Here is a 13975-nt window from a genome sequence, read left to right as displayed (position 1 = left end):
TGCTCCCGCGCCTCGCTCAGCCAGTGAGCGGGAACCGGTCTGTATGTGGGATCCGAACCCACGGGCGGGAGCGCCGCCGTGCTTCCCAAGCAGCGCACTATCCAGTGCGCCACCGGGCCAGCCCCTTTAAAATTTATTTTAAAACTGGATGACTATATAAAAGGATTTAGATACAAGTCACAAAGAACTGAACTCATCTATTTAGGACCTGGGTGAAGAGTTAGGTGTTAACTGCAGAGCATGGTGCTCGGGAGCCCGGAAGAATCTCTCTCCTCCTTGTGAGTCCTCCTTTCACTAAGAAAGTGAGATAAACACAGTCAACAAAGGTGCTTCTCACAGAAGCAGTTAACCGTCAGGGTGTGGCATTTCAACTACAACACGTCAACCAGTTCACTTTCGTTCGGGGCTGGATAATTTTATGACCACTGATTATACCTGTAGTCACATGTAGAGATAGCCATAAGTACAGCCCTTTGTTCCTTCATCGAAGGAGACTTTTCAAATATTAACTTAGCAGTCTCCTCCACAACCCCCCAGAGGTAGCAGGTAGACAGCTAATTTTTAGTATTCTGATTGTCCAGACATCATAAACGCATGAGAGGCTAGAGCGGTGTCTTTCTCAAGGGCAGGTCTACACCCTGAAATACCAAATGGGTGATGGAGATTAGTGTTCTTGAAGTCCCATTTCTCACTCCAAAAGCCATACCCTAAATTTTGAGGGAAGGGACTGTGTCTAAGGCCTGGGTTCTAGATAGAAGAGTATCTGACATGGAGTCAGAACCCAACAAATATTTCTTATTATTGAAAATATCTTATCCATGTGCTCTGTAAGTGACATAAACACAAATCTTTGGTCATACATACAGCCTGTGGCTAAGAACAGGAAAAAAAGAGGTGGGTGAAATGTGCTCATAGCAGAAAAGATGATTGAGTGGGCAGCAAGACCCCGTTCATTACCTCACCAGATGTGGGCTAATTTGTGCCCTTTACTACCCATGCAACCCAAGTAAAGGCATTTCATTTTAAACTTCCTGTTCCTCCACGTGAAATGGAAATAAGTCCCTATTCCGCAGCATGACTGTCATGAGCAAAGAAGGTAACTCATGTAAAATATTCAACACAGGGCTCAGCGCAGGTCCCAGCGCAGGATGAGCATGTGCTAGAGGAAGTCATTTGTAGCCTCACCGTAGGAACCTTCAGGGATGGTAAAAAGTTTGGATCCCCAAGAAGAAACGACACTTTGTCAGTCCTATCCCGACTGTGCTCTAAAGCAGACACAGACAAAGCCAGGAGTGATGCCCGTTAAAAATTTAACTATATATCATATTCATTTATTATCAATCCACAGGATAATTTGATTGCTACATGAGCTCATAAAAGCTTTTTTTCACCTTTACAAAAATTAAAAAAAAAAATGTGCCACAAGGATGTAATAACAACTGCTGATAAACAAGAAAAGGAATCTTAAAATTATAAATTTGCTGTAGAAAAGATAAAAAACAATTATATTTTATTTAGAATTTTACCTTGAATAAAATATTCCCCTGTATAAAAAATAAAAAAGCTTGCTCTGGTTAGAATTAGAGTATTTTTGTCTTCAAATCTGGGAATTTGCATAATATTTCCATGATAGTTTTCCTTTGTACCGCGTGGCATTCAAGCATAGCAGATTAGAAAGATTTTTTTTTTTTAGGCAGTCTTAAAAGGGGACATCGGTGGAGAAGTTCATTTTCTTCTCCTCCTCCTCTGGGATGTAGAACACAGCCTTGGAGAGGAGGAAAAGGAGGAAAGGAACTAGGTGGGAGGGGGTGGGAAGAGGGGGATGGGCAAAGAAGGGGACACTGAATGTGCTGTGACATAGAGCAAGATCACAAGAAGGCCTATCTGTAAGTGCTTTAAGATAAGGTGCAGAAGCAGACTGCAGCGTCGCTAGTACTGCCCTATGTACATATTCACAAGAATAAAAAATTCCAGCTAGTTCACATTTTCTTGTCCGTTCTGAGGCATCCACGCCACCATGCTGGCCTTGACCGTAGGCAATGCAGCACCTCCACTGCCCGTATGGGTGTTGGTCCTTGAACTTGAGGGAGTAGCCCTGGGAGATCCAGCAGGCTCTAGAGATACATGTCTACCATTGGGCTGGAGTCCTGAGTTAAAAAGAAGCTCCAGTACTGGAGTTGGACACAACGATCAATGTTCTATTGTCAAGGCGTTTTCCCTTAGATTTGTCTAAAATAGGTGTCAGAGAGAAAAATAAAATACAAACAAACAACAAAACCAAGCCAAGAAATCCCAACAACCATGGGGGAGAGTCAAAGGCTTAACAGCTCTTGACGCGGGCCTGGGTGATATCTGAGGTTTTCTTGATGACACTGGCCCGAGTCTCCCGGTCTGGCCGACTGCTGCTGGGCGTGGGGGTCACGGAGGGAGGGAGGGGAAGGTCTGCAAAGGGGGGCCAGGAACTGTTGTAAGGCATTGGACAGTTCTCCTCTTTGATGGTCACCTGGAGATCAGGCTTGTTGGAAGTGACGAAGGTCGCCATGCTGGGCAGCAGGTAGGTGCTCCGTGTCCCCATGTTGCTGAGGTACTGTTTGCCTTCAATGTTCCTCTTCCGCCAGTGTGGTCGTCCCTTTCAAAGAAAACCATTAAGATATAGATACACCGCCTTTTACTTCTAGTGAATGGTTTTTTAAAAATGCACCAATGTTCTCACGAGCTGCTGTTTTAACTGAATTTTTTAAGAATTGTAGAATGAACAAAAACTTAGCAACTCTACATCTCTCAACTGAAATCCCTACCCAGCTGTTTGAAATCCCTCAAGCCCTGGTTTCTCTTTCCTTTTTTATCAATTCCCATTTGCTACCTCCCAGAAATATAGCCAAGACTACTCTATGAAGGCAGCAACTTGGCTTCTGGTTCCCCTAGGCTGATCATCTGGTGGGTTTTAGGCCATGGCAGCCAGTCTGTCATGGTGATCTGGCTCCTCACTTCTGGCCCAATCAGATCTTTGAGTCAACCTGCATTTGCAGAGGAAGGGAAGTGAGAAACATAGTAACAAGACAGTAAATGCCCCTCCAATGCTTTCAAATGGGTGCAACTTAGAGCTCCTGTGTACCACTAAGTGGCTGGCCTCGATGGTGGCTTCATTCAGAGGAGGAGCTCCAACTGAGACTGTGAAGAAATAGGATCAGAGGAGCACGGACACCTGTCTTTTCAGAATTCCTGCACTTTACCTGAAAGCATTTAGTACATTCGGTAATCACTCATCAAACAACTATTAGTCTCTCTCTCCCCCCCGCCCCCCACCACCGTCTCATTCACTCAAGCACAGACCCAGAGCGGGCAGTTAGCAGGAATGCTTTCCATCACCATTACAGCCATTTCCTGCCACTGAGTGAGCCCAGCCTGTGGGATGGAAATCGGAAGCAAGCGACTCAGAACCCAGACCAGACACAAGAGCAGCTTCTGGGCTCAGATCACAGAGGGTGAAGAACCCACACACACGCGAACACACTCTTGCTTAGCTCCTTCTGACGCTCGCGTCTGGTCATTGCTTTTGGCCACGTAGCACGTTCTATTTCTGCTTGTGAAGGGATGTTTACAGTGATGGGAATATCAACACTTCCTGGCCTCTACTCCAATTTCCTTTTCCTGCCGTCCAGGCCTCTTTCTGACGGTAACATTTTACTCCTTTCCTCCCACTCAGTTCCCAACGTTGAATTTTATAATTCACAATCCAAGAGTATGGTAAGTTTCAGGTGACATACATTTCACCACACCAAGAAAAGACAAAAGTAAAACCCATGATCTCCCACAGAGGCACGTCACCAGCAGCAAGGAAAGCCTCGTGCACAGCGGGGCAGGGCCAGCTTACCTCTGCGCTGTCCTCGTCGCTGGGCACAGAATCCGTGGTTTCACTTTCTGTTCACAGAGAGAAAAACACAGGCCATCATTGCTGCTGCTCAAGCTGTTTTGAGGCTCAGGCAGTGTTTAAAAAACTGTATCAGCCCTTCTTTCTTCAAAATGGGTAACTAAACCCATCTCCCCTTTGTAAGGTCAAACACTTCTATGTGAGAGAAGCTAGAGTGAATTTTAATCCTCTGCTCTTGGCCCTTCAGAGAAAGCAGGTCTTAAGAATTGAGGGGAGGTTCACTTTCTGAGGGCCAGGCTATGTCTGCACCTGGCGGTCCCTGTGGTGCCCTTTTCTCCCTGCAGTGCCATCTGTGATGCCCATATGAGTCCTGCCTTGCAATCCATGTCACTCATTTAAGTCCCAACTCAGAGTCAACCTTTCCCAAGAAGTCTTCTGAGATCACGCCATCTACTCAGACCCCTCCTTCACCTCACACCTTTTTAGGACATTTATCTTGAATTTCTTGAGTGACTTCTCCCACCTGGCGTATTGTGTGAGGACAGACTATAGGGTGACCCCCATGCCTTCACCTCTTGGTGCTCACTCTCTTTGGGATTCCCTCCTCTTGAGTGTGGGTAGCACTTGTGACTGCTTTTAACCAACAGAATACAGCAAAGGTGATGGGATGTATGTGATTTTGTGTCCATGGTCAGGTTACATGACACTGAAACTTGTCCTGTGAGGAGACTCTCTCCCTTGCTGGCTTTGAGGAAGTAAGTGGCCCTGTGGGGAAGGCTTGCATGACAGAGAACTAAGGGCTGCCTCTAGCCAACAGCCAGCAAGAAACTGAGGCCCTCAGCTCGACAACCTGCAAGTTGACAACCTGCAAGTCTGCCAAACCCATAAGAGCTTGGAAACGGAGCCTTCCACAGCTGAAGCTCAGATGAAACAGCAGCCCTGGCTAACACCTTGACTGCAGGTTTGTGAGACTCTGCAGCAGAGGACCCCGCTAAGCCACTCCTGGACTCCTGACCCACAGACACTGGGATAATCAATGTGTATTGCTTTAAATCACTAAGTTGGTAGTGACATTGCTACACAGCAATAGATAAACTACAGTCGACCCTCCATATCAGGGGATTCAGCATCCATGGATTCAGCCAACAGTGAGTCAAAAGAATTAGAAAAATAAATAAATAAAATAAAAAATAACGATACAACAATAAAATAATGCAAATGAAAAACAGTACAGTATAACAACTATTTTACATAGTGTTTATACTGTGTTAGGTATTACAAGTAATCTAGAGATGAAGGTTATATGCAAATACTATGTCATTTTATACCAGGGACTTGAGCATCCATGGATTTTGGTATCCACAGGAGGTCCTGGACCCATCCCCCATGGGTATTGAAGGATGACCGTAATCAGTTACCATCCTGATTCCGCTTGCCAGCTGTGAGACGCTGGGCAAGTTTCCTAACTGCACTGAGCTGCAGTTTTCTCATCTGTAAAACGGGGGTATTACCGCCTTCCAAAGAGGATTATGTGATGAAGAAGTGGGAAAGGCCAGCTCGGGGCCGGGCAGACAGCATACACTCAGATTTGCACGACAGGCTGGACTGACACGGTCAAAGTCAACAGCTAGAGATTACACATCCCCCGTACATATAATGAAAGATTTTTTTAAGTAAAAACATTTTAATTTTTTAAAATAAAAACTCAAAGGTGTGCAGTTTGTCAGCATTCACAGCCACTGCAAAATGAAAGCGGAGGGTAGAACTTCCGAAATGCACAGACCCTTAGAGATCCTCCTGGTCTGTGTCATTCATTTGACAGACAAGGCCTTTTTAAAGAAAGTGTTCACACTGAACATTTATGGGCCATGCCGGAGCCTCTGCAGGCAGGTCTTGTTTGGCCCTCACAAGGGTCCTAAGTCGGGGTACATCTACGATCGACTTCCCACTATGCGGAAGAGCTAGTATGCTCTAGTGCCTTCTACCTCCCTCCACCTTGCCCCTGCTGAAGGACTGACCTCCAGTCTCACATCTTCCTGGTGGCAAAACTGAGACGAGATGGCTCCAGCCCCTACAGAGCCCTTCCCACCACCCAGAGCATTCGCCACAGGCTCTCTACAGATTGAAGGATAAAGAACAAATGGGAAACTTGTGCCACAGGTTCATTCCTCAAACAAAGAAAGCAAGAATGTTGACTCCACTGGTCCCACGCTGCAGCCTTTTCACATGTTTCTCGGCCGCTGTTTTCCAGTGACTTCACATGGGCCCGGGTGATCGCCGAGGGCTGACCATGAGCAGCTGGAAAGGCTTCTCCACCCCTCGGTCTGAGTGTGCATCCCCAAAGCATCCCTAAAGCATCCCTGCTGGGAGCCACAGATGCCCAGAGGTGGCTTCAGCCTCAGCTGACAATGACCCTAGCTATGAACACAAACTGACAACACCAGGCAGAAACGTTTGCAACAAAAGCAAATGAAAAACGACAGAGAAGGAAAATGCCCCTCCTCACATAGCCCTCATGCTAGCTCAGTATCCCAAGGAGGCAGGAATCAGAATGGTCACTCCCAAGAAGAAAAATGAGGAACAGAGATGTTGAGAAACTTGCCAGAGCTGCAGACTGAGTCAGCGCAGAGGACGGAACACAAACTGCACAGGGCCCAGGGCGCTGAACACAGCAACTCTGCTTCCCTGTTGCACGGGCTTCGGTAAAATTTCAAATCCCCTTTCCATTTTTATGCTTAGCTCTCTTTACGTTTAGAAGCCAAGGTCTCCCTTTCTTCCATATATGTCCAGGGCCCCTTCAATTCTAATTACTCTCCATAAATACCATCATCTTCTGTTCTTTTCCCCTTCAAACAAAAACAAACAAACTCACACCACCAGGCATGTTTTGGGAGCTGGAGCATGTGAAAATTTAGCAGTTTACACCAAGGTTCTGGGATTCCACCCAGCCCCAGTCACAACTGCTGCAGGGGTTGGAAGTCAGATCCTGGGTTAAGACTCCTTGGCAAGACTTTGCACAGACTGTGAACGTGATCAGAATGTTAATTTCTTTAAAGGACCCAGTTTTCAACTTCAGGGAAATAGTTGCAGATAAGAAAAGACACTCATGTTCTGAACTTACTTTTTGGCTGACACAAATGCCAGTGGAAGTGCTGTTTCTGACTTTTATTGTTTAAAAAAATGGCCTTGAGTGCTTCAGCCTCGGAGCAGGAGATGCCTGAAGCTCCCACCTGAGGACCCAAGACCCATCTCTCTAGAGTAACAATGGTTCTCAGCGCTACCCCTGAATCCTTGGCTCAAAGTGCTTTGTTGGGTGTGCTCATGACCATGTTCTTCCATTCTCTTGGTTTTACTTTGCCATTGTCATTTCCAAGATCACTTCTCATATGCCAAATGAGGTCACTGCAGCTGCTGCTTCCAGATCAATGTTACTGCTGAAATACCAACATGAGTCGCTATTTCATTTTCCCTTCTGATTAGTTTGGATTTGTTTTTTACTAACTTCAAATTCAATGGAATAAAAAAAACTTGGAGATGCTTCACTAGCATGGTCTGAATTACCTAAAGGGTAATAACAGATAGATGAGTAATTCATTTAACCTTTCTGGTCTCAGTTTTCCTAAAAGCAATTGGGATGAGAGGGAAGGCAGCAATTGGGATGAGATGACCTCAAAGGCTCTTCCAGAGCTGCAGTTCTAGGATGACGCTAATCTTAGGTTCACACTCCATTTCAGCCCAGTTTTTAACCCCTCCCTAAGGATACATGTTGTTAAACCACTTCAGGAACATTATGGGAAGAGTGATAATACGTTTTATGTGAACGTCTTTGTGTACTAGAACATTCCTGGTACATTTTCTGGAAGGCTCTTATTTAACAAGTTTTACTAATAAGATTGAAGAGGATTTCTTTCCATTGATCATTTCCTCCATTACTTTCACTAAAAGCCTCAACTAAACCATTCAAATCAGAGTCCTCTGAGTTTCAAAGCTACTGTGTCTTTGCCCCACCCAACAAAATGCAAGTCTGATATGATTTCTTTAAGGACCCCAAGTCTGCTGATGGTTGCTGGTCAGCAGGCAATCTCCAGTCTGTCAGTTGTAACCAATTAATCCTCATCTTAGGCTTTCTTCTCAAGCCTATTCTCCACCCCCTCTCACCCACCCTTCTCAGAAATACTATTGTGGCTTTCTTTTGCTAAACCATCAACTAAAATCCTGGTGCCACAGATCAGGCAATGGGCCACTTGAGGGTAGACGTTTAAAAATAAAAGAGCCATCCTCTAGAGCTTCCCAAGGTTGGGCTTCGGAACATCCCTCCCCAGTATGAAGGTTTTACAAATCAAATTAGATTTTTATGTTGTCTTAAAATATCCAATGCAAGTACTTCCACTCAAAGAAACTTTTTTTTCTTTCCCTAACCATAAGCATTTAGACCATAGAGGCAAACACAGACTTGCAAAACTGAATGCCGTTTTGTAATACTGCTGGGATTATATTTCAGTGATCATTAGGGGGAAATAGCAAACAACCCCCTCCCAAATAACAGTTTCCTAAACAGGTGAATGAAAGTGGTCAGAGGAGGTTGAAATTCAGCTGAATAGCTGTAGCAAAGGAACGCTGTTGTGAAAAACAGGCAAACGGCCTATTCTCCTGGCATGAACACAACCAGAAAGCTGCTTTTCATAGTAGAAAGTTATAAAATTCCTGACAAAAGACTTAAATTGGTAACAAATAAATTTCTTATGTGTCTGTAAGCTCTAGAAAAGTGACAATGACGGAACATTTTGGCTCCATCCAATAAGCCTCCCTCCAAAAGTTTCTGGAGAATTCCAACAATGAAAACAACGGAAAGAGCCAGAGACCAGGCTCCAACAAAACTTCCTGCTGCCTGCCATCCTGGCATTGAAATCCTTTTTTTTCAAACCTATGCAAATGTCCTGAAAAGGGTAGTGAAATTTTCATTTCTCTCTCATGCGTCAGCTGTTCTCAGGATTCTTCTGCTCAAGCAAAATGCCACTGCCGGCAGATCAGCAAGAAGAGGTCCTTCCAGAACGCCCAAGAAGACTTCAGAAAACTCTTACTCAACAAACTTCTTTGTTCAAAGAAGTCTGTTCTAAAGCTTCAGTCCCCTAAACACACACACACACACACACACACACACACACACACACACACACACACGAAGGTAATAATGCCTGCAGCAGCAAGATATAGAAAAAAGTCATGAATTTTGAGCCATAGCTGTGTAAACATAAGCAAAGTGGCATAGTGATGCATACTTCAGGTATCTCTACTGTAAAATTAAGGCGTACACAATGGCTCTGCCTCCTTTCTTGGTCCTTGTGAAAATCAAATGAAGTCACAGATACGTCTGTGTTCTGAATGGCAGAGCCCGTGCCGTTGTCCAGGGCACAGTGGAGGGTTAAGAACTGGCCACTGGCATCAGCTACATGTGGTTCCATCTGTGCTACCAGCTGTTCATCCCTGGATACACTGGTTTACCCACCTCAGCCTTAGAGTCCTCATTTTTAAAGCCGGGATAATGACAGCACCCAGGCTGACAAGGTTACTCTCATGATAACTAAACCAGTCAGTTGTACCAAGCATTTCGCAAGGTTCCCAGGGCACAGCAAACATGCAACAAAGGTATTGTTATTGCGGGCTGGCAAAGACCAAAAAGGGTCTGGTGCACTTAAGAGTTCACAATATGTTTGCTAAATTTATAACGGGTGACAGGCTTATCCTGTCTACAGATGATAAGCTTCCTGTAGCCAAGGTTTCTTCTCATGTTCCTTTTATGTTCCTAGCATAAGAGAAGTTAGGACCTTGAAGACATTATGCTAAGATGAATAAGCCGGTTACAAGAGGAAAAATACCATGTAATTCCACTCATATGAGGTACCTGGAGTAGCCAGACTCACAGAGACAGAAAGGAGACTGGTGCTTGCCAGGGGCTAGGGGGAGGGGAGAATGAGGAGCTGTTTAATGGGGACAGAGTTTCAGTTTCATAAGATGAAAACAGTTCTGGAGGTGGACGGTGGTGATGGTTGCACAACAGTGTGAATATATTTAAATGCCACTGAACTGTATACTTAAAAATGGCCAAAATGGCAAATTTTACATTACGTGTATTTTACCACAATTTTAAAAAATAAATAAAAAAAAAGAAAGTTGGCATTTAGGGAATAAGAGGTTAGTTTAGCAGCTGATAATTCACAAACAACCAGTCATTTGAATCAACCTTAATTCTAATGCGGGTTCTGTGCCAGTCCCTAGGGTGGCCCCCTGAGGACACTCCACTTGGCAACATAGAAAGAACAATGGGAATCCCTGAACCACTAACTAGGGCTAAGTGTAGTTTCCCATGATAAGGACTCTGCTTTTTATTTTTAATATTTGCAAGCAACAACACTGACTCAAAATTTATACTTCCTAATTATGACTGAGTGTCAAAAAATTAAATGGAGATCCTCAGGAAGAGAGTATAAGATGATGTAATGTCGGTGAAAAAAAAGGAGCCATCATTTTTCTCTGTAAGGATGGAAGAACCAGCTGAATCTGTTTCTAATCCTGTGACTCTGTCTAGGCCAATTTCTGCAATTATGTGGCTAATTCCTGTGGAATTAGAAATGGACTCAGTCTGCTGGCCCTATTAGAATCTGTACTAAATAGAAAAAGGAGAAAATATGTGGAAGTGACAAGTAAACCTGGTGGAACAAAATGGATCTAGCAATGAGCTTGGATCTGAAAGCTGAGTTCAAGTCCAGACCCAAACATTTACCGGCTGTGTGACCTTGAGCAAGTCCCTTCTCTTCCAAAAATGAAGAAACTGAAAGAGATGATCTGTAAGGTCCTATCCAGTTCGATCAAACTGAGATTCCATTAAATCACCCTGCCAAACTTCTGATAACTTGTGCAAATGAGTTAGACTCTGATGAATTGCTTCCCAAAAGAAATCTTATTATTTGTTACTCATCCATGAAAATGCTATGGGTGATCGGGTAAAGAAATGCAGTGACCAGGTCTTCTAACTAAGAATAAAAGTGTCCAAGAAGATGTTGGTCAAGAAAATCAAAGCAAGAATAATTCCTAGGACGCAGGAGAGATTCTCTGTTGTGCGGTGCTACGAGTGACCCTAGACTAGAGGACTGCCCTCCACTACTCCCTGCTCAGCCTCGAAATTTCCCTCCTCCCCACTTACCTGCGTAGGAAGACACGGGGGAAATCTGCAGAGGGTAGAGCTCACTCATGCTGACCGGCTGCTCATCGCTCTCAGTGGTCACCTCCACAACTTGGCAAATGTCCGGTGGATTAGTGACAATCTCTTGATCCTCAATGGTGCTATCCAGATGGGACTGTCCTACAACTTCAAAAAAAAGAGAGCCATCATGCACCACAGTCTCCTGATCCCACAGTTCCAGCACACACTCTCAAGAAAGCAAGACTTCCCCAACAAAGCCAAATCACCAGGAGTCAGATCAGGGTCACCACACATCACCTGCCATAAAGCTGAAGAACCAGCCTTAGCTCTGGATTTATGTCTCCAGAGAAGCAGTCTGCCAATAATCTGGCTCCCCAGGTCCGTCTCAGCGTCCTGCCAATGGTATGTGTAAGTGGCAATGTCTTACCTAGCTCAGCAGAGTTTCAAACTCTACCTGGTCACAACCAGGGCTGCAGGCCCAGAGGATACATCCAGGCCTAGCCCCAGGGCCATATATGACAGTGCTTTAAACCTGACCTATTTCTGTTCTCTACTCTTGCTCTGAAGGAAGGTGCTGTGCTTATTTTTTGAGTTCTATGGTCCAGAGAGACATGTTCAAACCTTAATACGGAGAAAAGACCTTGAAAATCCACCGTTATGTCATTTCTAGCTCTGGGCTCTCTACTCAAATTCCCAGCCCTCTTCCTACTCTATAGGCAGCTCGACCAACTGGCCGATATATCAGAACACTGAGATAGAGTCAGTTCCCCAATTCTAGCAAACATTAGTACATTAGCTCCCCAGAACATTAATAACATGAATTTTGACCACCCTGGCTCTGAAACCTGCCTCAACTTTTAAAGATATTTTTTATTTTGAAACAATTATAAATTCACATACAGTTGTGAGAATACAGAGAGATCCTGTGTGACCTTTGCTTAGTTTCCTACAATGGCAACATTTTGCAAAACAATATCGCAACCAGGATATTTTATTTGATAACAATCCACCCATCTTGTTCAGATTTACTCAGTTGTGCTCCTCTGTATGTGTGTGTGTGTGTGTACTTAGTTCTATGCAATTTTTATCACATAGGTAGTATCACATACATACTACCACAGTCAAAATACTGAAGTTTTATCACCACGAGTATCTCCCATGTTACTCTTTTGTAATGACATCCATCTTCCTTTGGTACCTCCCCATCTGCCTTTTTGTCCCTAACCCCTGACAATCATTAATCTGTTCCTCAATTGTATAGTTTTTGTCATTTCAAGGATGTTACATAAATGGGTCATAATGACTTGCCCAAAGTCACACAGCTTGGGTTCCGTGTAGTGCTCTATGTTTCTGTTATGTTCTTGCCCATCTACAAAGTGCTCAGGTTAGGCACGAAGGGGGACACGTTCCAGTCTCCCTGAGAAGTGAGCCATCATGGACGGTTCCTGTTTGAATCGCCCAAACCTGTTCGTTTGCTAAAGTATTTTTGTTTATAAATAAGTTCCTGTTTTAATTTCTTTTTGCAGGGTGATGAGACCATTACCTGACTTCCACTCAGGGGAGGTTTAGAGGGTAGTGGGACTTCACAGGTTCTTTAACGAAGAAAGAAAAGGCACAAAAGAGGCTGGGAAACAAGATTCAGGGATGTGATAAAAGAGCCCACAAAGCCACAGCACACAGAATAGAAGGGAAATCAGAGGCTGTTTCGGTTTTCCCGGCAGGGATACAATTACAGAAAAGGCAGGCAGGCTGTACATGGCAGGCAGACTCCCGAATCTATATTGCATCCTTTGGACTAGCCTATTTAAGTATGAGAGTATCAATTATGCAGTTCGCCAGACACGGACAGAATGCCCACACTGACCCCACTCAAGTTTCTTCTGCCTCTTCTTCCCAAGTAAAATAAAATGGCAGGAAAATGAGATAATGGCCTGTCCTAGCCCAGCTCCTAAGAAGCAGTTGGTGGGTGGAGATAGAAACCAAATGGGTGTGTGTGTGTGTGTGTGTGTGTGTAGGTCTAATATAAATTTGATTTAAATCAAAGCCACTTTAACTTCCAATACTTCAAAAGTCGCTTCTCTTCTGCACTGTCGTTCCTAGCAGAGAGACAGCGAGCTGGCTAGGATATAAACAATGGCAGCAGCTCAAGTTCCTAATTATATTCCTTTGCTCAGACCAGGAGTTCTCTCCCTCACTGCCTTTCCCCACAATGCCCAACTCAGTTCTTTACCTAACAAAGATTTACAGAGCACCTGCTTTGTACGAGTCACTGTTACCAAGTACTGGAGGAGCAGAGAACAATCAGTGTACTCAGGAATCTAGTTTGTATGAAGTCTAGGAGGCTATAGGCCAGCACGTAATAATCTAGAGAATAAGTTGCAAGACAGTGTATTTGGTGAAAAGAAAAAGAACAAGAAGAGGGTTGAGAGGGGAGAAGCCATGGGATGGCAGTTCCAGCTTGAGGAATCAAAGGCTTCGATGAGGCTGTGATAAGGGGCTAGGGGCTGAGCAACAGGCAGTTTCCAGAATGCCCTGCTTTGGGGAGCCTCTTCCTGGCCATTGCAGCGCAGACTGACCTCTCTTTCCTCGGGATGCCTCTCACTCAGCCAGAACTACAGTGTGAAGCGACCTTGTGACATTTCTTGACTTTCTGCCTCGGGTTGCTAGTTAACTCTATATATCCTTTTTATTGGTATATGTCATATCTCCTAAGAGCTGAGAACCTGCACTGAGATTTTCGTATCCAGTCGTGACACATGCTGGTGGCTTGCCCAGAGAAGCTCTGCTGAATAAACAGATGAACGAAGGGACCCAGCCTCAGGGACTGGAGCCTGAGTCCTGCAGGAGTTCCTGACAACTAGCAAACCTGGGACTTGACAATCAATGTTTCCTGGAGAATTTCC

At 44.5% G+C, this 13975-nt stretch overlaps 1 protein-coding gene across 1 annotated transcript in view; it reads right to left on the bottom strand.

Moving 5' to 3' along the window:
• Nucleotides 1-1302: 1302 nt before the first annotated feature.
• IRF2 (interferon regulatory factor 2) overlaps nucleotides 1303-13975 on the bottom strand; it is a 67219-nt gene continuing 54546 nt past the window's right edge. The window contains exons 7-9 of the mRNA XM_008571537.1: nucleotides 11073-11237; nucleotides 3875-3921; nucleotides 1303-2629 (exon numbers count right to left, since the gene is read on the bottom strand). Coding sequence (XP_008569759.1) covers nucleotides 2321-2629; nucleotides 3875-3921; nucleotides 11073-11237 — 521 coding nt within the window. The 3' untranslated portion in view covers nucleotides 1303-2320. The remainder of the gene's footprint in view (nucleotides 2630-3874; nucleotides 3922-11072; nucleotides 11238-13975) is intronic.

This window comes from Galeopterus variegatus, unplaced genomic scaffold (genome assembly GCF_000696425.1).
Source record: "Galeopterus variegatus unplaced genomic scaffold, G_variegatus-3.0.2 Scaffold700, whole genome shotgun sequence".
In the NCBI taxonomy this organism is placed as follows: Eukaryota; Metazoa; Chordata; class Mammalia; order Dermoptera; family Cynocephalidae; genus Galeopterus; species Galeopterus variegatus.
This window is presented reverse-complemented; position numbering and strand designations above follow the sequence as displayed.